Source organism: Oncorhynchus nerka, linkage group LG22, assembly GCF_034236695.1.
Source record: "Oncorhynchus nerka isolate Pitt River linkage group LG22, Oner_Uvic_2.0, whole genome shotgun sequence".
Lineage (NCBI taxonomy): Eukaryota > Metazoa > Chordata > Actinopteri > Salmoniformes > Salmonidae > Oncorhynchus > Oncorhynchus nerka.
Genome location: NC_088417.1, coordinates 70,477,376 through 70,503,022, shown reverse-complemented (window position 1 = coordinate 70,503,022; position 25,647 = coordinate 70,477,376). Strand labels below are relative to the sequence as shown.

Genomic DNA, 25,647 nt, shown 5'->3' with positions numbered 1-25,647 from the left:
CATCTCCTTAAACAAACATTGGCAGTGGAATGGCCTTACTGAAGAACTCAATGACTTTCAACGGGGCACCGTCCTAGGATACCACCTTTCCAACAAGTTAGTTTGTCAAATTTCTGCCCTGCTAGAGCTTCTCCGGTCAACTGTAAGTGTTGTTATTGTGAAGTGGAAATGTCTAGGAGCAACAACGGCTCAGCTGCAAAGTGGTAGGCCACACAAGCTCATAGAATGGGAACGCCGAGTGCCGAAGCGAGTAGCGCGTAAAAATAAATACTCACTCACGACTTTCAAACTGCCTCTGGAAGCAATGTCAGCACAAGAACTCTTGGCCGAGCAGCCGCACACAAGCCTAAGATCACTATGCGCAATGCCAAGCATCGGCTGGAGTGCTGTAAAGCTCGCCACCATTGAACTCTGGATTAGTGGAAACGCGTTCTTTAGAGTGATGAAACACACTTCACCATCTGGCAGTCTGACAGACAAATCTGGGTTTGGCAGATGTCAGGAGAATATTACCTTCCCAAATGCATAGTGCCAACTGTAAAGTTTGGTGGAAGAGTAATAAAGGTCTGGGGCTGTTTTTCATGGTTCGGGCTAGACCACTTAGTTCCAGTGAAGGGAAATCTTAACCCTGCAATATACAATTACATTCTAGACAATTCGGTTCTTCCAAGTTTGTAGCAACAGTTTGAGGAAGGCCTTTTCCTGATTCAGCATTACAATGCCCCTGTGCACAAAGCGAGATCCATACAGAAATTGTTTGTCGAGATCGTGTGGAAGAACTTGACTGACCTGCACAGAGCCCTGACCTCAACCCCATCGAAACATTTGGGATGAATTGGAAAGCCAACTGTAAGCCTGGCCTAATCACCCAACATCATTGTCCGACCTCACTAATGCTCTTGTGGCTGAGCGGAATGAGATTTTACGACAAGCCGGTGTCCACATACTTTTGGTAATGTACACTAAACAAAAATATAAACACAAAATGTAAAGTGTTGGTCCCATGTTTCATGAGCTGAAATAAAATATCCCAGATATGTGCACAAAAAGCTTATTTATCTAAAATGTTTACATACCTGTTAGTGAGCATTTCTCCTTTACCAAGATAATCCATCCACCTAACAGGTGTGGCATATCACGAAGCTGGTTAAACAGCATGATAATTACTCAGGTGCACCTTGTAAAATGTGTGTTTTTGTCACACAACACAATGCTAAAGATGTCACAAGTTTTGAGGGAGTATCAGTTGGCATGCTGACTCCAAAAATGTCCAACAGAGCTACTGGCAGGGAATTGATTGTCCCATTTCTCTATCATAAGCCACCTTCAACATCGTTTTAGAGAATTTGGCAGTACGTCCAACTGGCCTCAAAACTGCAAACCAGGTGTATGGCATCGTGTGGGCAAGCGGTTTGCTGATGTAAACATTGTGAACAGAGTGCCCCATGGTTGCGGTGGGGTTATGATATGGGCAGGCATAAGCTACGGACAAGAACACAATTGCATTTTATCAAATAGCAATTTGAATGCACAAAAAATGCCGCAATGAGATCCTGAGGCTCATTGTGAAGCCCTTTTTCTTAAGGTGTCTGTACAGATACAGATACCTTATCTGGTACAGTCATGGGAATACAGATGCATATCTGTATTCCCAGTCATGTGAAATCCATAGATTAGGGCCTAATGCATTTATTTCAGTTGACTAATTTCCTCCTATGAACTAACTGTAACTTAGTGAAATCGTTGCATGTTGCGTTTTATATTTTTGTTCAGTATAGTTAGTATATGTTTATCTGTTTTTGTTCTGTTTGCTTCCGCTTAAGGTATGTTTTTCAACAAACTCAGTGGAATGAATACACCCTTGATCACACCCAAACACAGTTCACTTTCATAGCAGCCACATACAAACAGCATAATCATTTTACTAATTGTGTAATTCCTTCTCACATCTACACGCTTTCCTCCTCTTACCTTTTCCCTTCGCTTGTAGACTTCAGTGTACAACAAACACATCAGCTGTCTGTGACCAGGTGAAAAAACCTTTCGAAGCCAAACCTTAATATCATAACCACTGACCGCTACACACAGCCTACATTGTTGTCTCTATATTAGCTAACTTCATAGTCAACTTAGCCACTAGAACTAACTCATTAGTAAACCCGCTACAATCATGCAGTACAGTGTACAGTCAGCAAACAGTTTAGCAGTTACACCTGTGGACCCCAGTGGCAATAATGAATTAAACCAAAAGCTTACCTTGACTTGGAAGGGTTCCAGTGTTGGATAGCCATAGCCAGCTAGCTAACATAGCATCCCTCTCTGCCGTTTTTTTGAGTAGGCTAAACTAGCTAGCTGCATTCACTAGCTAAGTGAAAGTGAAAAGAAAAATACATGTATCTCTCGCTCTTCCTTCTCCTTCATTTTTCAATTGAATTAATTTGTTCAAAACTGTTAAACTATTGTCTTTCTCTCTCTTAGTCAACTACTCACAACATTTTATGCACTGCAGTGCTAGCTAGCTGTAGCTTATGCTTTCAGTACTAGATTCATTCTCTGATCCTTTGATTGGGTGGACATCATGTCAATTCATGCTGTAAGAGCTCTGATGGGTTGGACGATGTCCTCCTGAAGTTGTCATAATTACTGTGTAAGTTTATGGAAGGGGTGATATCCATGAGCTTCCTAGGTTTTGTATTGAAGCCAATGTACCAAGAGGAGGACGGAAATGAGCTTTCCTCCGGCTAAACCATGGCGCTACCCTACAAAGTGCTGTTAAGGCTACTGTAGACTGTTACAAAACAGTGTGTTTTAATCAATTATTTGGTGATGTGAATATATTTAGTATAGTTTTATATAAAAAGGATTACTTTTTTAATGTTTCTCTTTTTATTTTTATGAAATTCACTGAGGAGAATGCTCCTCCACATTCTCATCTGAAGAGCCTCCACTGGTTTATATGGTCATTACTCAATAAAGCATCAATCTTATTTCTTGAAAAACCCTATTCCAGGACCAGGCTAGATCTGTGAAAGGCTGATAAGGAGCTCATTCCAGCGTCATGGAAACAGTGGACCTGGCACAGTAGCTTTACACAAACACAGCTGAGCTGAGGAAACCAGATAATACAGCTGGAGCTGCCAGCCACTCACGTTTTCAATCTCACTCTCTCTATCTCTCCGTTCTGAGAATCGGTCAGTCTGTTAGGAGATAAAGAACAGGGGGAAATTCACTGCTCTCTTTGTCTGGGAAGATTAACCAGGAAATGGGCTCCTGTCACTGTTCTATGTCTTCATCTGACAGCCATTCACTGAGAGAACACTGACGCTCACCCGGACCGCAGGTGTGATTAAAAAGACCAATCAATATTTCCGTGCTTATCTCGTTTAGGTTGGCATGGTAGCATTGATTTGATAAATCAACAGAGTGGAGGAGATAGTGGAAATGTAGCTTTTGGCAATGATTGATACCGTATGTTCTCGTGTAAAATTGATTTTCAGCTTGAGGTAGGGAAAAACTAAGGGGATGTGGCTGACATGCAAACTGATATATAATTTCCAAATTTGTTTGCATCAAGGTTAGGTTAATGTAAGAGTCAGTAGGTAAGGGTCAGCTGTCAATACAATATCACATTTACATAAGTATTCAGACCCTTTCCTCAGTACTTTGTTGAAGCACCTTTGGCAGCGATTACAGCCTTGAGTCTTCTTGAGTATGACACTACAAGTTTGGCGCACCTGTATTTGGGGAGTTTCTCCCATTCTTCTCTGCAGATCCTCTCAAGCTCTGTCAGATTGGATGGGGAGTGTTGCTGCACAGCCATTTTAAGGTCTCTCCAGAGATGTTCGATCAGGTTCAAGTTCGGTCTCTGGCTAGGGCAATCAAGGACATTCAGAGATTTGTCCCGAAGCCTCTCTTGCGTTGTCTTGGCTGTGTGCTTAGGGTTGTTGTCCTGTTGGAAGGTGAACCTTCGCCCCAGTCTGAGGTCCTGAGCACTCTGGAGCAGGTTTTCATCAAGGATCTCTATGATTGGAGCAAAGTACATATTTCCCTCGATCCTGACTAGTCTCCCAGTCACTGCCACTGAAAACATCCCCACAGCATGATGCTGCCACAACCATAGGGATGGTGCCAAGTTTACTCCAGATGTGAAGCTTGGTAGTTAGGCCAAAGAGTTGGTTTCGTCAGAACAGACAATCTTCTTTCTCATGGTCTGAGAGTCTTTAGGTGCCTCTTGGCAAAGTCCAAGCGTGCTGTCATGTGCCTTTTACTGAAGAGTAGCTTTCGTCTGGTCACTCTACCATAAAGGCTTGATTGGTGGAGTGCTGCGGAAATGGTTGTCCTTCTGGAAGGTTCTCCCATCTCTACAGAGGAACTCTGGAGCTCTGTCAGAGTGACCATCAGGTTCTTGGTCACCTCCCTGACCAAGGCCGATTGCTCAGTTTGGCCGGGCGGCCAGCTCTAGGAAGAGTCTTGGTGGTTCCAAACATCCTCCATTTAAGAGTGATGGAGGCCGCTGTGTTCTTGGGGACCTTCAATGCTGCAGAAATGTTTTGGTAACCTTCCCCACATCTGTGCCTCGACACAATCCTGTCTCGGAGCTCTACAGACAATTCCTTTGACCTCAATTGCTTTTGCTCTGACTTGTGCTGTCAACTGTGGGACCTTATATAGACAGGCATGTGCCTTTCCCTATCATGTCCAATTAATTGAATTTACCACAAGTGGACTCCAATCAAGTTGTAGTAACATCTCAAGGATGATCAATGGAAACAGGATGCTCAATTTCGAGTCTCATAGCAAAAGGTCTGATTACTTATGTAAATAATATATTACCTTTTTCTTTTTATTATACATTTGTACATAAAAATCTAAAAACCTGTTTTCGCTTTGTCATTATGGGGTATGTATGGATTGATTAGGAAAACATTTGGAAAAAGTCAAGAGGTCTGAATACTTTCCGAGTACACTGTAAATGAGATAATAGACAAAAAGTTCAATCATGTTCTGTTTTACATGTAATTAATACTTTCATTGAATGTTGGAAAGTGCATCACATGTGGTTAGGCCTAGTCTCTCATGACAGCCTCAGCTGATTTCGTTCTGGGTGCTGAGGTTGGGTTTGGCTTGATATGTGTTGAATTGAAAGGACATTGATTTGTCATTTTGTCCATTAAAACATGGTATTGGTCCTCAGTATCAAGAGAGTTGCCAGAGGATGGATGATGTGTTTCAGTCCTACAGATATATAATATAATTTCCTTTGCTAGTCACACAACATTAAGAATTTATTGTAATAAGAATTTTTCACAATAATTGAGAAGGCTGCAACTTGAGATTGTTCACTGTTTTATTATGGGACCAGGCTGCTTTATCCAGCTTTTTGTTCATAATTAATGTGAATATATTTTACCTACCATTTCAGGGCACCTCTCCAGTTTCTCATTGCTTTACTAATTTCAAATGTATAGAAAGAGAACTGAAGGTCAATGTTTCACAAAATCGACTCTTGTTTTGCAACTGTAGACAATTGACCCATTGGTTGTGTCTAAGTATTATGAAGCCATGAGGAAGGTTCATACTACAGTAGTTGCATTGAGACACTTTCAAAGGTATTGTTTACGTAATACTGCTGTTTAAATGACTGACAAGATGAAAATGTTGAACGAGAGAGTAATAAAACAAATGATAGACAGTGACACCAGAACAGAGGTGTCAGCAATTTGAGGAAAGGTTTCCTTGTTCTCCAAAGGGGCATGAAAATGCTATCTTTGCCAAGAGGACATTTTTAAACGCAACCAAGACAACCAGCATTTTAAAAAGCATGAGGCAAATGGGAGCTGAATATACTGGGTCTCTTTCTCGAGCAGGCTATTCTTTTAACAGGCCATTTTGAAATGTGCTGATGTGTGCTTGGTTGCCAAGAACTAATTAATCATAGGATGGTTGGAGGCTTCAGATGGAAGAGTTACCATGAGTAAAGATAAAGAAACCAATCCACTGATCCACAATCCGGCTACCCCAGTTACACGACTAAGGCACAGAATATTCATGCATGTTTTTAGGATTTATAGGGTTCCTGTTGTTCATCACAACAATCACCATGGAGTTCAGTTACTGGAAAGGCAGTCATCATGTTGAGTAGCTAGAAAATATAATAAACGGTATTCCACACAAACACTCCTTTATCTTCCTTCAAGTTACTTTATTCTCTCCAAATGATCTTCAAGATGTTTCGGTCTTCTTCTCCTGCAGGCTTCCTTGTTCAGTGTGGAATGCTAGCGGACCGGTGGCGAGCCGAGGCTGAAGGAGCATGGTGAAGCACCAACCCTTGCAGCAGGTCTATGAGAAGCAGCTGTGTTTGTCCTTCCTCACTGGGATCTATGGCTGCCGCTGGAAACGCTACCAGCGTTCACATGACGACAGCTCCAAGGTGAGAGACAAGACTTCTGCAAATATCACAAGATGTTCTGTTGTGGACAAATGATAGGTGTATTTGTACATTCTCTTGTCATACAAATCAGTGGAATGTCTGAGAGCTAGATTGTCCTGACTTTTAAATGCACCTGCTGGCAACATGTCTGGACTTGTTACTGAGGACCACTCTAGTCCTCAATCAGCCAAATACATTATTAAAGGGCACACTATTTAAAAAATAAGATGGAGAACAAGCTATAGGATGAAAAATAGCGGAGTTTTGGGCGCAGGTACAGCCCAATAGCGGCAGCTAATGCTACCTACAAAATAATATTGTGATATGTAACTGTATCGATTCCCCCCCCCCCCCCCCCCCCCAATCACTAATAACCAGTAGATCCACTGAATGACCGTTAGTCATAATATCTATTTTCCCACTTGGATTGAGGCCCAAACAGAGAATCTGTGCCAATGCTGCTTAACTATGCTTTGAGCTCAAAAGAAAACCCTTTGGATCTCCTCATCTGACATTTACTGAGCAGCAGGAGACCGCAAAACATCAATGGTAATGATGAATTACCAATATAGGGATTGATAGACCTTCATAAGCACAATTAGTATTTTTGTGTGTGTGTGTGTGTGTGTGCGTGCATGCATGTGTGTGTGGTGTGTCTGTGTGTACAGGATGTAGGAAAAAAGTGGGCTAGACTGTTTATTAGGCTGTCATTAACATTGCTGCAGCATACCTGATTTAGCTCCATGTACCTAAGTGGAATCAACATGTTTAAACCAGAATGATCTTTGAGAAACTGGTTACTGTTTGACATTTGAATGTTTATGGATTGGCTGCTTTGCGTCAATCCAATTAACGTAATAAGAAAATCCCCATAACAATTTGTCTGTTTCAGCTAGAGATATGGGCTGCGTCTCAATGCACCGCTTCCGCCTATGTTGGCGTTCTGCATCTCTGGTGGAAAGTGGCAGAGCTACAGTGCTGTTTGACAGACCGGTAGTCTTCTCACAAAAAAAATTGTAGCGTGCGAAAGGTTTGGCCTACAAACTAATATAACCACTTGATGGAAAGATGAGACTCAAACAAACACGATGGTGTTCTCCCAGTACCAGGAAGTTTGGAAGTATTTTGTGCTCCAAATAAAGGGGTTAAATACGTGTAAAAGAAATACATATATTTATATGTACTGAACAATAATATAAACGCAACATGCCACAATTTCAAAGATTTTACTGAGCTAGTTCATCTAAGGAAATCAGTCAATTGAAATAAATTCATTAGAACCTAATCTATGGATTTCACATGACTCGGAATACAGATATGCATTTCTTGGTCACATATACCTTTAAAAAAAGGTAGGGCGTGGATCATAAAACCAGTCAGTATCTGGTGGGACCACCATTCGCCTCATGCAGCGCGACACATCACCCTTCTCATAAAGTTGATAAGGCTGTTGATTGTGGCCTGTGGAATGTTGTCCCACTCCTTTTCAATGGGTGTGCGAAGTTGCTGGATATTAGAAGGAACTGGAATACGCTGTCGTACACATCGATCCAGAGCATCCCAAACGTGCTCAATGGGTGACATGTCTGGTGAGTATGCAGGCCATGGAAGAACTGGGACTTTTCAGCTTCCAATAATTGTGTACAGATCCTTGCGACATGGGGCCATGCATTATCATGCTGAAAAATGAGGTGATGGCAGCGGATTAATGGCATGACAATGGGCCTCAGGATCTCATCATGGTATCTCTCTGCATTCAAATTGCCATTGTTAAAATGCAATTGTGCTCGTTGTCCGTAACTTATGCCTGCTCATACCATAACCCCATAGCCACCATTGGGCTTTCTGTTCACAACGTTGACCTCAGCAATCCGCTAGCCCAAACAACGCCATACACGTGGTCTGCGGTTGTGAGGCCGGTTGGCCAAATTCTCTAAAACAAAGTTGGAAGTGGCTTATGGTAGAGAAATGAACATGCTGGACATTCCTGCAGTCAGCATGCCAGTTGCAGTCAGCATTGTGTTGTGTGCATTTTAGAGTGGCCTTTTATTGTCTGTGTAATGACCATGCTGTTTAATCAGCTTCTTGATATGCCACACCTGTCAGGTGGATTAATTATCTTGGAGAAATGCTTACTAACAGGGATGTAAACAAATGTGTGCACAATTTCCTTTAGAAATAAACTTCTTTATGCAAATGGTCATTTCTGGGATCTTTTATTTTAGCTCGTCAAACATGGGACCAACACTTTACATGTTGTGTTTATATTTTAGTTCAGTGCATATTCCTGAGCTTTCTTATATTTCCTATATATAGGACAGACACTTCAAAACCTTATTTCTTATGATTTTTTTGGGACTGTATGTTTTGCCATTTAGGCATGTGTTATTCAATGCGTTTATGGGCTATAGAAGACGAGGCCAAATTGTATATTTTATCAAATATTTTTTTATATGTATATTTTTTTATACCTACATTGGTCCTACAATTCTAAATAAAATAGCTAAATGGTCCATGGTATGACCATCTTAAATCCATTCCATATGCTAGTTTCGTCTGAAGTCTGTTTATTGAAAAACTGCCTTATTCAGACCGTGGGTGATGGATGATTTTCCAACAAATTAGTTAGTGAGATTATGGCAGTGGTAGAGGCTTGTTTGTAAGCAAAACAAAGTCAGGAGACATACAGTATCACTTGCAGGGAAAAAACAGTGACAAAGGAAACTTGACTGAGATACAGTAACCTGACACGTGTGAGATGGGGCACAACAATATCAGTCAGCCTGCAAGGCAAGAGCCTGCCTGTATATGACCTTTGCCTTAGGCTTCATAGAGAGAAATAAGATCTAGTATTATACGCCTTATAATAAGACATTATAGTTCATATATGCTTCTAACAGGTAATATAGTGTTATACCTGTCAGCTCTCTGTAAAATGTTACAGAGGGAGGCTGCAAGTAGTGTGCATAGGTATAGAGGTCAGTGTGTACTATAATGCTAAACTCCTTTTAAATGGCTAGCAGGACACAGTTCTGCCCATCCTGTATTGAAAGCTGATCACACCTCAGGAATATTTGAACAATTTTCCATACATACATACATAAAGAAAGACAGACAGACATTATTCAGTTGATTCAAAATAATACTTTCCAAAATACAGTTATTGTCTTGTTATGAAATGCAAGTCAAATTCAATGTTCTGTAAATAGTGGTCTGTATCAGCGAGGAGTACTAATCAAACTTTGCTGCTCATTGTAAAGTTTTAGCTTTATGGCAGGCATTGGCAGCCATAAGCTTAGTGTAGAAGTCAATGGGGTGTTTTAATGTAATGCTTTGACCCAGACTCCCAGCTGTGTGTGACGCAGACTGGAGTATTACAGCCACTCCTGTTGTACTTGACTTGTCATTAGACTATAAAGACCCAGTAGGTTGTCCATAAATTAGGCCAGTTAGGGAATTTGTAAGCGGGGCAATAATGAAGTGCTGACCAAGAGGAAAAATAGGAACATACAGCTGCACGCCTGCTTTCCCTCTCTCCATTTACAAAGCAGAATGTAGTCACTCACACACACATGCACACCAAGGTTATTATAGTTTTGTGTTTTTATATTAGTATATATTTCTATTAGTTTCAAGATTTTTATTTAAAATTCAGTTTAGTTTCAGTCAGTTTTCAGATCTGGTTTACTAGTTTTTAATTAGTTTAAGTTTTATAAAAACATTTCTATTTAGGTTTTATGTTATTTGGTTTCAGTTTTAGTGTTAGGGACAGAAAGTAGCCTATGTGTGGGAGGCTAGGAGCCATTTATGTTTTGTATAGTTTTGGTGTTTTTTGAGATGTCACTTCTTACCACTGTGGTGCAGTAATGGCATAAGGTGATGGGTCAGGTCCTGAGTTGTAGTCCAAGTTAGACACCCGTTGTTTTAAACGTAATTTACTCACGTTCACATACCCCATTTCATGGTGGTTGCCATCTGCTTTATAGAGCCAATAGCCAGCACTCAGTGTGCACTGGAACAAGCGCGAGCAGCGTCATCACATCATCCAGAAGCATGGCAGACATTGAACAAAAATCTAAACGTAACATGCAACAATTTCAGTGATTTTACTGAGTTACAGTTCATATAAGGAAATCAGTCAATTTAAATAAATAAATTAGGCCCTAATCTACAGTGGGGCTGTTGCCAGCAACAGTGTGAAAACCTTGTGAAGACTTACAGAAGACGTTTGACCTCTGTCATTGCCAACAAAGGGTATATAACAAAGTATTGAGATAAACCTTTGTTATTGACCAAATACTTATTTTCCACCATCATTTGCAAATAAATTCATAAAAAATCCTACAATGTGATTTTCTGGATTCTTTTTTTCATCTTGTCTGTCATAGTTGAAGTGTACCTATGATCAAAATTACAGGCCTCTCTCATCTTTTTAAGTGGGAGAACTTGCACAATTGGTGGCTGACTAAATACTTTTTTGCCCCACTATATGAGGATTAGGGCTGAAGAACAGTCATGGGCCCACCCACTTGGGAGCCAGGCCCAGCCAATCAAAAGCCCACAAAACGGCTTTATTACAGACAGAAATACTCAGCTGTTTCATCAGCTGTCCGGGTGACTGGTCTCAGATGAGGTGGCTGGGTGACTGCAGGAGGCTGCTTATGGTATAGAAATTAACATTAAATTCTCTGGCAGCGGCTTTTGTGGACATTCCTGCAATCAGCATGCCAATTGCATGCTCCCTCAGAACTTGAGACATCTGTGGCATTGTGTTACAAAACTGCACATTTTAGAGTGGCCTTTTATTGTCCCCAGCACAAGGTGTGTAATGTGTGTAATGCACCTGTGTAATGATCATGCTGTTTAATCAGCTTCTTGATATGCCACACCTGTCAGGTTGATGGATTATCTTGGCAAAGGAGAAATGTTTACTAACAGGGATGTAAACAAATTTGTGCACACAATTTGAGAGAAATGTTTTTTATTGTGCGTATAGAACAATTCTAGGATAATTTATTCCAGCTTATGAAACATGGGACCAACACTTTGCATATTGCGTTAATTTTTTTGTGAAGTATAAATGTTAATATCTTTGGCTGTGAGTGATAGAAAAAATTATTTACTTGACTAAAGGTGATGACTAAGGCATCTTATTTGCAATTTTCAGTGTGGACTACTCCATGGCAATTATCTTTTTGGGATTGAATTCAGCTAAACTGCAATAAAAAAAAAAAAAAAAAGTCCTCTGGGTACAGTGGAAATTGTGCTTCTAGACCGGAACCCTGTGGCCTTGGTTAGGTTAAGTTTAAAGGTACACTCAGTGAGAGGTTGTAGCTTAATGAAGTAAACTGTAGTAGTGGGTCAATTTCCACCACAACCAGGAGCGTTGTAGTGCGAGGTTAAACTTCTCAGCTGTTTTGGTCCCGTAACTACCTGGTTGTAGCAGCGTGACGCACATCCGTGCACATGTGCAGATACTCTGTGTGACTATGTGAGAGCAAAGTCTTGCATAATGTTCATCTCATCGGGTGTGTTCGAGTAGTAAGACTAACAACACCAACTGTACGGAAGTCGATGAGTGTAGTTGGGAGAGATGAATCTGTGACAGCCGAACAGCAAGGCTCAGATCAACAGGCATATTGTTTATAAATGTTGAAATAAGCGTTTCTTAATCCCCATATCACACACTTACAAACTGAAAACATAACATGTGTATAATGAATTGGTAAGAGAGTCTCAAATGTCACTTTCATTTGTATCCTCTGTTCTGCTTGTATGTTTAGAATCGCTTTAAAGTTGCAGTCACATCTTTGGTCACGTTCGAGGAGGTCAACCAAAAACACCCTATTGATTAGACAGACAAATATTGCCTTCCACTAACCAGGAATTGGCTGCATGGTGCAGTTGGTGAGGATGCAGCTAACAAATTTTTTTCCCCAAAACGTTCGAGAATGTTCCCTTAAGAGTTTCATTAGGTCATTAACTAACGTTTTCATAGGAATGTTTCCATTATGTACAAGGAATATTTCCAAGAGACCATTCCCTTATTGTCAAATAGAACTTACCCAGAACGTGGTTACCAATTTAAGATATTCATGTTCTAGACACATTTCATGGTAACGTTGCAAGAACATTGTGTCCAGACGGTTGCCGTGTTCTCAGAACATAAGATATGAATGTTCTAGACCATGTCTCATGTGTCCAGTTTTCTGAGGGTTAGGAGAATATTTCATCAACGTCTCACCAAACATACACAGAACATGGTTGCCATGTTCTCAGAATCTAAGATGTTAATGTTCTAGACATGAACATTTCTGTGTATCAGTTGTCAGAACGTCATCTGATGTTCCCAAAGAAACAATACCCCAAAAATGAATGTTTCGTTAAACATAATGCCTTGTTACTTTAGCAGAGCCAATCAAGGCCCTGATTAGTGAACCACTGATCCATTCATAGGTCTTTGTCTTTTGGCAAGGTTAGGGATACTTTCACACCGACACATTGCTTTTAACATACAGTTTTCAACTTACATATTTTACATAAATAATTTCATTGTGCATGTTCATGTATATAGTAATTATGAATCATGTCTTCACCTGAGATTTAAACTCAAAACCTCTTGGTCCACGATACTCTAATCTTTCCACTACACCACCATGTCGGTGTCAGATGTCAGTTAATCTGACGAGTCTCATCGTTGATTTGACTTGCTTATTTCAGCGATTTTTAAGGCTTTTTGTATAGTTGTCTAATGTTGGTGGGGCATGTTAACCTGTTTTATTGTTACTCCGGAATCACTATGATTAATAAAATAGTTTTTCTTGAGTGTACTTTTAACAGAGCTGAGATTTATATCAAAGTTGCATTCATCTATTCCTTACACCAATCAAGTAGATTCATCTACATAAGTTCCTAGGTAGGAGGAGTTTCTTCTGGACAGGGCCTAACTATAGTGGCCCAATAAGCACATGCCCTTCAGATATCCCTTATTGGGACAGTGGTTAGGGTGTTTGACATTGTTGCTGGTGGCCTCGGATTGAGGCCCGGTAGGAGAGTCACCATACTCTTACATTTTCAGTAATATACAGTTGAAGTCAGACGTTTTCATACACCTTAGCCAAATACATTAAAACTCAGGTTCACAATTCCTGACATTTAATCCTAGTTACAATTCCCTGTTTTAGGTCAGTTAGGATCACCACATTATTTTAAGAATGTGAAATGTCAGAATAATAGTAGAGAGAATGAATTATTTTGCTTTTTTCTTTCATCACATTCCCAGTGGGTCAGAAGTTTACATACACTCAATTAGTATTTGGTAGCATTGCCTTTAAATTGTTTAACTTGGGTCAAACGTTTCGGGTAGCCTTCCACAGCTTTGGGTGAATTTTGGCCCATTCCTCCTGACAGAGCTTGTGTAACTGAGTCAGGTTTGTAGGCCTCCTTGCTCACACACACTTTTTCAGTTCTACCAACAAATTTTCTATGGGATTGAGGTCAGGGCTTTGTGATGGCCACTCCAATACCTTGACTTTGTTGTCCTTAAGCCATTTTGCCACAACTTTGGAAGTATGCTTGGGGTCATTGTCCATTTGGAAGACCCATTTGCGACCAAGCTTTAACTTCCTGACTGATGTCTTGAGATGTTGCTTCAATATATCCACATAATTTTTCTGCCTCATGATGCCATGTATTTTGTGAAGTGCACCAGCCCCTCCTGCAGCAAAGCACACCCACGACGTCATGCTGCCACCCCCTGTGCTTCACAGTTGGGATGGTGTTCTTCGGCTTGCAAGCCTCCCCCTTTTTCCTCCAAACATAACGATGGTCATTATGGCCAAACAGTTCTATTTTTGTTTCATCAGACCAGAGGACATTTCTCTAAAAAGTATGATCTTTGTCCCCATGTGCAGTTGCAAACCGTAGTCTGGATTTTTTATGGCGGCTTTGGAGCAGTGGCTTCTTCCTTGCTGAGCGGCCTTTCAGGTTATGTCGATATAGGACTCGTTTTACTGTGGATATAGATACTTTTGTACCCGTTTCCTCCAGCATCTTCACAAGGTCCTTTGCTGTTGTTCTGGAATTGATTTGCACTTTTTGCACTAAAGGACGCTCACCGCTAGGAGACAGAACACATCTCCTTCCTGAGCGGTATGATGTCTGCGTGGTCCCATGGTGTTTATACTTGCATACTATTGTTTGTACAGATGAACGTGGTACCGTCAGGCGTTTGGAAATTGCTCCCAAGGATGAACCAGACTTGTGGAAGTCTACAATTATTTTCTTTCTGAGGTCTTGGCTGATTTCTTTTGATTTTCCCATGATGTCAAGCAAAGAGGCACTGAGTTTAAGGTATGCCTTGAAATACATCCACAGGTACACCTCCAATTGACTCAAATGATGTCAATTAGCCTATCAGAAGCTTGTATATATAATACTTATTTTCCACCATAATTTGCAAATAAATCCATTAAAAATCCTACAATGTGATTTTCTGGATTTTTTCTCACATTTTGTCTGTCATAGTTGAAGTGTACCTATGATGAAAATTACAGGCCTCTCTCATCTTTTTAAGTGGGAGAACTTGCACAATTGGTGGCTGACTAAATACTTTTTTGCCCCACTGTATGTATATTTTGTACTGCTCTTGGCATATCATTATTATTTGGATAACCTTATTTACTATTTTGTATTGAAGAATTATTGTAATGTTTGTTTATGTGTCATGGGATGGGCTATCAACTGGTGATTTGACACGAAAATACAAGTTCATTCATACATTCATTTGTATAGATCTGAAACAACTTGATACCCTACATATACAAAAGTATGCGGACACCCCTTCAAATTAGTGGAGTCGGCTATTTCGGGCACACCTGTTGCTGCCAGGTGTATAAAATAGAGCACACAGCCATGCAATCTCCATAGCAAAAACATTGGCATTAGAATGGCCTTACTGAAGAGCTCAGTGACTTTCAATGTGGCTCTGTCATAGGATGCCACCTTTCCAACAAGTTAGCTTGTCAAATTTCTGCCCTGCTAGAGTTACCCCGATGAACTGTAAGTGCTGTTATTGTGAAGTGGAAATGTGTGGGAGTAAAAAGGGCTCTGATGCAAAGTGGTATGGCACACAAGCTCACAGAAGACGACCACCGAGAGCTGAAGTGCGTAAAAATCGTCTGTCCTCGGTTGCAACACTCACTACCGAGTTCCTAACTGCCTCTGGAAGCAACGTCATGAAATGGGTTTCCATTTCCGAGCAGCTGCACGCAAGCCTAAGATCACCATGTGCAATACCAAGCGTTGGCTGGAGGGGTGTAAAGCTCGCAGCCATTGGACTCTGGAGCAGTGAAAACTCATTCGCTGGACTGACAAATCTGAATTTGGCAGATGCCAGCAGAACACTACCTTCCCCAATAAATACTGCCTACTTTAAAGTTTGGTGGAAGATGAATAATGGTCTGGGGCTGTTTTTCATGGTTCGGGCTAGGACCATTAGTTCCAGTCAAGGGAAATTTTAACGCTACATTAATCAATTACATTCTGGACGATTCTGTGCTTCCAACTTTGTGGTAACAGTTTGGGTAGGCCCTTTCCTGTTTCAGCAAGGTCCATACAGAAATTGTTTGTCGAGATCAGTGTGGAAGAACTAGACTGGCTTGCACAGAGACCTGAAATCAATCCCGTCGAACACCTTTGGGATGAACGCGGACTGCGAGCCAGGTCTAATCGCCCAACATCAGTGCCCAACCTCACTAATGATCTTGTGGCTGAATGGAAGCAAGTCCCCGCAGCAATGTTCCAACATCTAGTGGAAAGCCTTCCCTGACGAGTGGAAGCTGTTATAGCAGCAAAGGGTTGACCAACTCCATATTAATGCTCATGGTTTTGGAATGAGATGTTCGACAAGCAGGTGTCCATATACTTTTGGCCATGTAGTGTATGTGAATATGGACCGTATGGAAAGTATGTTGATAGACAGTTGGAAAGTATGTTGATTTCTAAACTTTTTAAATGTTGTTAATCATCAGTTAAACTAGAGACATGAGTAGTGCCATAGTCTGGTTTATTCACCAGAAGTTAATTGTTATCTGTAGGAGGAAAGTTTATGGTGGGTTCAAGGAAGGTTGGATAGGATCCAGGGGGCTTTGGGAGGTGCTGAGTAGAGGAGAGGCAATCACATGATTGCATTCACTGATAATGGGGGGGAGCTGTGGAGAAGTGAGGAAGGGGGTTGAGGTCAGGTCGCCTTAAGGGAGAAGGAACAGTTTGTGGCCCGCATCACTTAATTTCCTGCCTAGTAATAAAGATGTAATGTTAAGAGAGAAGGAGACTCTACCCAATTTGGGGTATATATATTCCCACTGGTGGAAATATGTCTTTGTCTTATGCAGCTGTATGACCCAATGGGGGAATCAAATAAAATGTATTTATATAGCCCTCCCTTATATCAGCTGATATCTCAAAGTGCTGTACAGAAACCCAACCTAAAACCCCAAACAGCAAGCAATGTAGGTGTAGAAGCACGGTGGCAAAGGAAAAACTCCCCAGAAAGGCCAAAACCTAGGAAGAAACCAGGCTATTTTTTATTTGTATTTTTTAACCTTTATTTAACTAGGCAAGTCAGTTAAGAAAAAATTCTTATTTTCAATGACGGCCTAGGAACAGTGGGTTAACTGCCTGGGGATTTGAACTTGCAGGGATTTGAACTTGCAACGGGGATTTGAACTTGCAACCTTCCGGTTACTAGTCCAACACTCTAACCACTAGGCTACCCTGCCGCCTGAAAACAGCAGGTCTGGGACAGGTAGCACGTCCGGTGAACAGGTCAGGGTTCCATAGCCGCAGGCAGAACAGTTGAAACTGGAGCAGCAGCACGGCCAGTTGGACTGGGAACAGCAAGGAGTCATCATGCCAGGTAGTCCTGAGGCATGGTCCTAAGGCTCAGGTCCTCCGAGAGAGAGAAAGAAAGAGAGAAAGAAAGAGAGAATTAGAGAGAGCATACTTAAATTCACACAGGACACCGGATATAAACTCGGTTTAATAAGCTTTACTAATCATCCGTGAGTTTTAATAGGTTAATTTAGAACCTAACAATGTGAATATTAAAGGTTTGTATAACAATAGTTATATAGATGAGCCATAACTAGAATACTGTATATACATATAAATTGGGTAAAACAATTAGGTAAACATTATTGAAATAACCAGTGTTCTCTTAGGTGCAGCTTAGAGTACCAGGTGGTAACGGCTAGTGACATTGTTTGAGGTTCAGGGCAGGGTACTGGCCGGAGGTCGGCTAGTGGTGACTATCTGAAGGCCTGGAGATAGAAGCTATTTATCAGTCTCTCGGTCTCAGCTTTGATGCACCTGTGCTGTCTCCGCCTTTTTAGATGGTAGCGGGGTGAACAGGCTGTGGCTCGGGTGGCTGGGGTCCTTGATGATTTTCTTGGCCTTCCTATGACACCGGGTACTGTAGTAGATGTCCTGGTGGGCAGGCAGCATGCCACCGACGATGCCTTGGGCTGACCACACCACTCTCTGAGGAACCCTGCTGTTGCGGACGTTGCAATTGCCCCACAGAGGTGCTGAGCTTCCACCCCTGTGAGGCCTCCGTGTTGAGGATCAGCGTGGCAGAGGTGTTGTTGTCTACTTTCACCACCACTTGGGTCAGCCCGTCAGGAAGTCCAGGACCCAGTTGCACAGGGAGGGGTTCAGATCAAGAGCCCTGAGCTTAGTGATGAGGGAACTATGGAGGGAACTATGGTGTTGAAGGCTGAGCAGTGGTCGATGAGCAGCTTTCTTACATAGGTATTTCTCTTGTCCAGGTGGGATAGGGCAGTGTGCAGTGAAATGGCGATTACGTCATCCGTGGATCTGTTGGGCGGTATGCAAACTCTAGTGTGTCTATGGTATACTCAGACTAAATGCAGCTCTCTAACAATACTTATTTATCTCACGCTTCTTATTAGAGTTCATTCTGATATTGACTTGGCCATTGAGATCGTACTGCTGTGATTCCCAGTCCTGAGTTGATCCTCCTGTGTTTGTATATCATTGCTTGCTGGTACTTAGTGGTAGGCTGGTATTTCTCAGAAACAGATGAGCTCTTTCCTGCTCTTCCAGCCAATAGAGAACTTTGTAATAAATGACCTAGAAATACTTTCGCTCAACACTAGCACACCATGAAGCAGCCCATGCTGAGCAGGAGTGAGGAGGGAATTCCAGCTGGAGGTCATCTTATGATCCATAGCTCAATCATACGTTGCAAGTTATTATTGAGGCACAAAGCATCAATATTCACATTGTAATATTGCACCAGTCATACTGGTTGTCTGATTAAGCGCATTCATGGTGATTAATCAGTGTTCTTCTCAGTAGATGTAACAGTGTGGTAGATCAGCACTGCCTATTAGGGTTATAATTAGCAGGCTGTGAAGACGTTAGAGAGGGAAGGAGAAGGATGGCCAGACACCGTCTGGGTGCCCATATGCTACTGTGCTCTGGAGGAGGATGTAATGGGATTGGAAGTACGTCAGGATTAGACGTCATCAGCTTGGTGACAATGAATGAGTCACCCACTGTAATGTGTTGTCTGCTAAATGTGTACAAAATATCCTTCTCCTTGGTTCTCTCCTAACACTAGCAAACTTCCGGAATTAACGGCATCGGAAATTAATTTCACCCCAAAGCTGCTTTGGAGAGATTCCTCTGACTGTTCTTGAGTGAATGTGAGATTCACCATGTGACTGTGGCTGTAGTCCTACACCTATGCACTTTCAGCTCACTGTAAGTTGACCAATTAAATACTACAACCTGACTTTGTCAGAGCCCCTGCCCCACTGTCACTTTGTATTACCTCTATTACCTTAGTCGCATTAGGTCTAGGGTCTAACTTTACTGCTTACATACACACACACACACACACACAGTCAAGTCAAGGCTGTAAAGTATTGTGCAGGACAAGGTAATTGAATGTCTCAACAGAAGTAGTGTGGTGGTTACCTCAGAAACCAGAATTCATTAAAACAGCAGCCCTCTACTCTCCAATTCTCCCCTGTGCATTAACAGTGCAGTGTGAAGTGTTAATGTGGTATTCCACTCTAACCACACATCTACACACCTCTAATAATAGAATGTAGGAGATGTGGAGGAGATGCCGCACTAGTCTGGCCAGCATGAGGTGTAAAACTGATCACTGGTCAACTCCAACTGGCTGTGGTCTGACCTGGGCCACGTTCAGTAGGCAATGGTTGTAGAACTTTGCAGAAAGAGATGTCATGAATAGCGCTGACATGATACCATATTCTTTATAATCCTTGGGAAATTTGCTCTTCCGCAATGTTGTGCCCTGCTGCATGGGCCCCTGCATGGGTGCGCCGACTGAGATGGCCGCCTCGCTTCGCGTTCCTAGGAAACTATGCAGTTTTTTGTTTTTTTACGTGTTATTTCTTACATTAGTACCCCAGGTCATCTTAGGTTTCATTACATACAGTCGAGAAGAACTACTGAATATAAGATCAGCGTCAACTCACCATCAGTACGACCAAGAATATGTTTTCCGCGACGCGGATCCTGTGTTCTGCCTTACAAACAGGACAACGGAATGGATCGCATGCAGCGACCCAAGGAAACGACTCCGAAAAAGAGGGAAACGAGGCGGTGTTCTGGTCAGACTCCGAAAAAGGCACATCGCGCACCACTCCCCAGCATTCTTCTTGCCAATGTCCAGTCTCTTGACAACAAGGTTGACGAAATCCGAGCAAGGGTAGCATTCCAGAGGGACATCAGAGACTGCAACGTTCTCTGCTTCACGGAAACATGGCTTACTGGGAAGACGCTATCCGATGCGGTGCAGCCAACGGGTTTCTCCACGCATCGCGCCGACAGAAACAAACATCTTTCTGGTAAGAAGAGTGGCGGGGGCGTATGCCTCATGACTAACGAGACATGGTGTGATGAAGGAAACATACAGGAACTCAAATCCTTCTGTTCACCTGATTTAGAATTCCTCACAATCAAATGTAGACCGCATTATCTTCCAAGAGAATTCTCTTCGATTATAATCACAGCCGTATATATCCCCCCCAAGCAGACACATCGATGGCTCTGAACGAACTTTATTTAACTCTTTGCAAACTGGAAACCATTTATCCGGAGGCTGCATTCATTGTAGCTGGGGATTTTAACAAAGCTAATCTGAAAACAAGACTCCCTAAATTTTATCAGCATATCGATTGCGCAACCAGGGGTGGTAAAACCTTGGATCATTGTTACTCTAACTTCCGCGACGCATATAAGGCCCTGCCCCGCCCCCTTTCGGAAAAGCTGACCACGACTCCATTTTGCTGATCCCTGCCTACAGGCAGAAACTAAAACAAGAGGCTCCCACGCTGAGGTCTGTCCAACGCTGGTCAGACCAAGCTGACTCCACACTCCAAGACTGCTTCCATCACGTGGACTGGGACATGTTTCGTATTGCGTCAGATGGAAATATTGACGAATACGCTGATTCGGTGTGCGAGTTCATTAGAACGTGCGTCGAAGATGTCGTTCCCATAGCAACGATAAAAACATTCCCAAACCAGAAACCGTGGATTGATGGCAGCATTCGCGTGAAACTGAAAGCACGAACCACTGCTTTTAATCAGGGCAAGGTGTCTGGTAACATGTCCGAATATAAACAATGCAGCTATTCCCTCCACAAGGCTATTAAACAAGCTAAGCGTCAGTACAGAGACAAAGTGGAATCTCAATTCAATGGCTCAGACACAAGAGGCATGTGGCAGGGTCTACAGTCAATCACGGACTACAAGAAGAAACCCAGCCCAGTCACGGACCAGGATGTCTTGCTCCCAGGCAGACTAAATAACTTTTTGCCCGCTTTGAGGACAATACAGTGCCACTGACACGGCCTGCAACGAAAACATGCGGTCTGTCCTTCACTGCAGCCGAGGTGAGTAAGACATTTAAACGTGTTAACCTGTTGCTTCTACTCGGGACGCTTGCGTCCCAACTAGAGCTCTGGAAATGCAAATGCGCTACGCTAAATGCTAATAGTATTAGTTAAAACTCAAAAGTTCATTAAAATACACATGAAGGGTATCGAATTAAAGCTACACTCGTTGTGAATCCAGGCAACAAGTCAGATTTTTAAAATGCTTTTCGGCGAAAGCATGAGAAGCTATTATCTGATAGCATGCAACACCCCAAAAGACCCACAGGGGACGTAAACAAAATAATTAGCATTTCGGCGTTACACAAACCGCACAATAAAATAGAAAACATTCATTACCTTTCACCATCTTCTTTGTTGGCACTCCTAGATGTCCCATAAACACTATTTGGGTCTTTATTTCGATTAAATCGGTCCATATAAAGCCTAGATATCGTTATATGTAGACTGTGTGATAAACGAAAAAAACATCGTTTCAAAACGTAACGTCATTTTTTTAAATTCAAAAAGTCGACGATAAACTTTCACAAAACACTTCGAAATACGTTTGTAATGCAACTTTAGGTATTAGTAAACGTTAATAAGCGATAAAATTCATCAGGAGGCGATGTAAAGATCATTAGCTGTCCGTCTGGAAAAATGTCCGGCTAGAAAATCAACGAAAATATCCGGTCCTAGACCGGAGGAGATACGGTGTCCTGTATGTGTTTGACCAAGAAAAAACTCGAAGGGAAATGACAAGACTCTAGACACCGTGTGGAAGCTGTAGGTACTGCAACCTCAGTCAATTAATTGTGGTTCACGTTTATCAATGGGTTCAAGTAGCGCATGGATATATTTTCCCATTTTCAGTGATCAGTTTTTCCTGTGCTTTTCGATGTAAATGCCGTTCTGGTAAAGCCACAGCAGTGATTTAACCAGTTTTTTAAACGTCTGAGTGTTTTCTATCCACACAGACTAAGCAAATGCATATACTATATTCCTGGCATGAGTAGCAGGGCGCTGAAATGTTGCGCGATTTTTAACAGAATGTTCAAAAAAGTAGAGGGTCGACTTAAGAGGTTAACCCTCGCAAGGCTGCAGGCCCAGACGGCATCCCCAGCCGCGCCCTCAGAGCATGCGCAGACCAGCTGGCCGGTGTGTTTACGGACATATTCAATCAATCCCTATACCAGTCTGCTGTTCCCACATGCTTCAAGAGGGCCACCATTGTTCCTGTTCCCAAGAAAGCTAAGGTAACTGAGCTAAACGACTACCGCCCCGTAGCACTCACTTCCGTCATCATGAAGTGCTTTGAGAGACTAGTCAAGGACCATATCACCTCCACCGTACCTGACACCCTAGACCCACTCCAATTTGCTTACCGCCCAAATAGGTCCACAGACGATGCAATCTCAACCACACTGCACACTGCCCTAACCCACCTGGACAAGAGGAATACCTATGTGAGAATGCTGTTCATCGACTACAGCTCGGCATTCAACACCATAGTACCCTCCAAGCTCGTCATCAAGCTCGAGACCCTGGGTCTCGACCCCGCCCTGTGCAACTGGGTACTGGACTTCCTGACGGGCCGCCCCCAGGTGGTGAGGGTAGGCAACAACATCTCCTCCCCGCTGATCCTCAACACGGGGCCCCCACAAGGGTGCGTTCTGAGCCCTCTCCTGTACTCCCTGTTCACCCACGACTGCGTGGCCACGCACGCCTCCAACTCAATCATCAAGTTTGCGGACGACACAACAGTGGTAGGCTTGATTACCAACAACGACGAGATGGCCTACAGGGAGGAGGTGAGGGCCCTCGGAGTGTGGTGTCAGGAAAATAACCTCACACTCAACATGTCAACAAAACTAAGGAGATGATTGTGGACTTCAGGAAACAGCAGAGGGAACACCCCCCTATCCACATCGATGGAACAGTAGTGGAGAGGGTAGCAAGTTTTAAGTTCCTCGGCATACACATCACAGACAAACTGAATTGGTCCACTCACACTGACAGCGTCGTGAAGAAGGCGCAGCAGCGCCTCTTCAACCTCAGGAGGCTGAAGAAATTCGGCTTGTCACCAAAAGCACTCACAAACTTCTACAGATGCACAATCGAGAGCATCCTGGCGGGCTGTATCACCGCCTGGTACGGCAACTGCTCCGCCCTCAACCGTAAGGCTCTCCAGAGGGTAGTGAGGTCTGCACAACGCATCACCGGGGGCAAACTACCTGCCCTCCAGGACACCTACACCACCCGATGTTACAGGAAGGCCATAAAGATCATCAAGGACATCAACCACCCGAACCACTGCCTGTTCACCCCGCTATCATCCAGAAGGCGAGGTCAGTACAGGTGCATCAAAGCTGGGACCGAGAGACTGAAAAACAGCTTCTATCTCAAGGCCATCAGACTGTTAAACAGCCACCACTAACATTGAGTGGCTGCTGCCAACACACTGTCATTGACACTGACCCAACTCCAGCCACTTTAATAATGGGAATTGATGGGAAATGATGTAAATATATCACTAGCCACTTTAAACAATGCTACCGTATATAATGTTACTTACCTTACATTATTCATCTCATATACATACGTATATACTGTACTCTAGATCATCGACTGCATCCTTATGTCACTAGCCACTTTAACTATGCCACTTTGTTTACTTTGTCTACATACTCATCTCATATGTATATACTGTACTCGATACCATCTACTGTATGCTGCTCTGTACCATCACTCATTCATATATCCTTATGTACATATTCCTTATCCCCTTACACTGTGTATAAGACAGTAGTTTTGGAATTGTTAGTTAGATTACTTGTTGGTTATCACTGCATTGTCGGAACTAGAAGCATTTCGCTACACTCGCATTAACATCTGCTAACCATGTGTATGTGACAAATAAAATTTGATTTGATTTGTCTTATCCCCCTCAATCCAGTTCATTACTTTGGGGGAAATGCCTGGTAACCTGTCCAAACCTTTTCCTATACTTTCACTCTACAAGTCAAGCCAGAGGACAGACAAAAGGTGAAGGTTCTGTTAGCAATCAAGGGGAAAATGTATTTTTATTTAAGAGGTCAGGTGTTGTAGATTTTTTTTTACTCTTAGGACTTTTTGCCTTAAAGTCGAGGTAACCACCACACTACTTCTCTTGAGACATTCAATTACCTTGACCAGTCCTTGTATACTTCCGGCCCGTCCTTGGACACTGTGCTATCTAACCTCCAAACGAGCTTCAATGCCATACAACACTCCTTCCGTGGCCTCCAACTGCTCTTAAACGCTAGTAAAACCAAATGCATGCTTTTCAACCGTTCGCTGCCTGCACCCGCACGCCCGATTAGCATCACCACCCTGGATGGTTCCGACCTAGAATATGTGGACATCTATAAGTACCTAGGTGTCTGGCTAGACTGTAAACTCTCCTTACAGACTCATATCAAACATCTCCAATCTAAAATCAAATCTAGAGTCGGCTTTCTATTCCGCAACAAAGCCTCCTTCACTCACGCCGCCAAACTTACCCTAGTAAAACTGACTATCCTACCGATCCTCGATTTCGACGATGTCATCTACAAAATAGCTTCCAACACTCTACTCAGCAAACTGGATGCAGTTTATCACAGTGCCATCCGTTTTGTTAATAAAGCACCTTATACCACCCACCACTGCGACCTGTATGCTCTAGTCGGCTGGCCCTCGCTACATATTCGTCGCCAGACCCACTGGCTCCAGGTCATCTACAAGTCCATGCTAGGTAAAGCTCCGCCTTATCTCAGTTCACTGGTCACGATGGCAACACCCACCCGTAGCACGCGCTCCAGCAGGTGTATCTCACTGATCATCCCTAAAGCCAACACCTCATTTGGCCGCCTTTCGTTCCAGTTCTCTGCTGCCTGTGACTGGAACGAATTGCAAAAATCGCTGAAGTTGGAGACATTTATCTCCCTCACCAATTTCAAACATCTGCTATCTGAGCAGCTAACCGATCGCTGCAGCTGTACATAGTCTATCGGTAAATAGCCTACCCAATTTTACCTACCTCATCCCCATACTGTTTTTATTTATTTACTTTTCTGCTCTTTTGCACACCAATATCTCTACCTGTACATGACCATCTGATCATTTATCACTCCAGTGTTAATCTGCAAATTTGTAATTATTCGCCTACCTCTTCATGCCTTTTGCACACAATGTATATAGACTCTCTTTTTTCTACTGTGTTATTGACTTGTTAATTGTTTACTCCATGTGTAACTCTGTG

The 25,647-nt window shown here is 42.6% G+C and overlaps 1 protein-coding gene across 2 annotated transcripts in view; it reads left to right on the top strand.

Annotated features, from left to right (window-relative positions):
* The window catches only part of LOC115105580 (glycerophosphodiester phosphodiesterase domain-containing protein 5-like), a 60,468-nt gene that overhangs the window by 13,236 nt on the left and 21,585 nt on the right, over positions 1-25,647 (top strand). For both annotated transcript variants that reach the window (XM_065007351.1, XM_029627772.2), the window contains exon 2: positions 6,253-6,430. In XM_065007351.1, coding sequence (XP_064863423.1) covers positions 6,311-6,430 — 120 coding nt within the window. In that variant the 5' untranslated portion in view covers positions 6,253-6,310. The remainder of the gene's footprint in view (positions 1-6,252; positions 6,431-25,647) is intronic.